The sequence below is a fragment of the Propithecus coquereli genome, unplaced genomic scaffold, assembly GCF_000956105.1.
Source record: "Propithecus coquereli isolate 6110/MARCELLA unplaced genomic scaffold, Pcoq_1.0 Scaffold15, whole genome shotgun sequence".
Classification (NCBI taxonomy): Eukaryota; Metazoa; Chordata; class Mammalia; order Primates; family Indriidae; genus Propithecus; species Propithecus coquereli.
The window spans coordinates 634,196-635,607 of NW_012139413.1; the positions used below are offsets into that span (position 1 = coordinate 634,196).

General features: G+C 38.7%; 1 protein-coding gene across 1 annotated transcript; it reads left to right on the forward strand.

The window, feature by feature from the left end:
- Nucleotides 1–513: 513 nt before the first annotated feature.
- Nucleotides 514–1,068, forward strand: LOC105806925 (divergent paired-related homeobox-like). The gene has a single exon (XM_012640157.1). The coding sequence runs from the start codon at nt 514–516 to the stop codon at nt 1,066–1,068; it is 555 nt and encodes a 184-aa protein (XP_012495611.1).
- Nucleotides 1,069–1,412: the final 344 nt, after the last annotated feature.

Genomic DNA, 1,412 nt, shown 5'->3' on the forward strand with positions numbered 1-1,412 from the left:
TTTAAAAAATTAAAGAAATTGATTTAATAATTGATAACCTTCCAAAAAAGAAAGCACCGGTCCCAGATAGATTCAATGGTAAATTCTACCAGATATTTAAGGAAGAAATTAAGACAGTTCTCTACAGTCTCATCCAGAAAATAAAGCAGAGGGAACATTTTCTAGCTCAGTCTCTGAGACCAGTCTTACCATAATACCAAAACCAGACAAAGACATTACAAGACAGGAAAACTACAGACCAATATTTCTCTGGAACATAAATGCGATAATCCTCACCAAAATATTATCAAATCACATATAACAATACATAAAAAGATTTATATACTATGACCAAGTAAGATTTATTCAAATGTATAAATATGGCTTGACTTTTGATAATCAATCACGATAGCCAAGATATGATAGTATAATAACCTTAGTGTTTGTGAACAAATGAATGGATAAAGAAAATATATTCACCTTGTCGCTGGATCTGATCAGAAGACGTCAGGATCGGAGGAGCTTCCTCAAGGCATGCGCCAGATGCATCCACACAGAAAACGAACCATGTTCACTGAGAAGCAACTGAAAGCTTTGAACATCTTGTTCAATGAGAACCCATATCCAAACCCCAGCCTTCAGAGAGAGATGGCCTCAAAAATCGACATACATCCAACAGTACCACAGGTTTGGTTCAAGAACCATAGAGCAAAACTCAAGAAAGCAAAATGCAAGAATGTTCAGCAAAAACAAGCAGCTCAACAGCCACAGATACCTGAAGGTGAAATCAAGATCAGTCCCAGTCAGAGAAATACGGAAATACAGCCCAGGTCCCCAAACGCCGCCTATCCTGCAGCTCTCATTTACGCGGGGCACCAGGCACCCTCATACCAACTCATCTCATACTTCAACATTAAGGTCCCTACAGATGTCTTCTTTGGCCACAAAATAGTCCACTTTGGCTGCTGCCAAGACCCTAACATTTATTCCCTTTATCCTATTGTGGAATCCCAGGTTGATTCTCCACGCTTCGGTCCTCATGTTTTTGGCTGTTCACTTCTACAAAGCAGGGAGAGACACCAGCTGTAAAAGATCACATGTAATGATTCCTGTTCAGGAGACCACAAGAGGTAGACAGACGCAACAACGTCCATGGATTTCAGAAATACTATGTGGCCCCAAAGAAAGACACAAAAAGCTACATACTGTATAATTCCAGTTTATATGAATTCCTAGAGCAGGGAAAATTAGTGGCTGCCCATGTGGAAAGAATTAAATAGAGGCACAAAACAAATTTATTGGGGTGATGGAAATGTTTCACGTCTTAATTAGGGTGGGAGTTACCTGGGAGAGTAAATTCATCATAACACTCAGAACTGTACATCTAAAATCTCTGCATTTTATCTTATATAATTAAACCTCAATAAAAACTA

Excerpts from the sequence above, each read along its gene's own strand:
- LOC105806925 (XM_012640157.1), top strand. The coding sequence starts at position 514 with ATGCGCCAGATGCATCCACACAGAAAACGAACCATGTTCACTGAGAAG.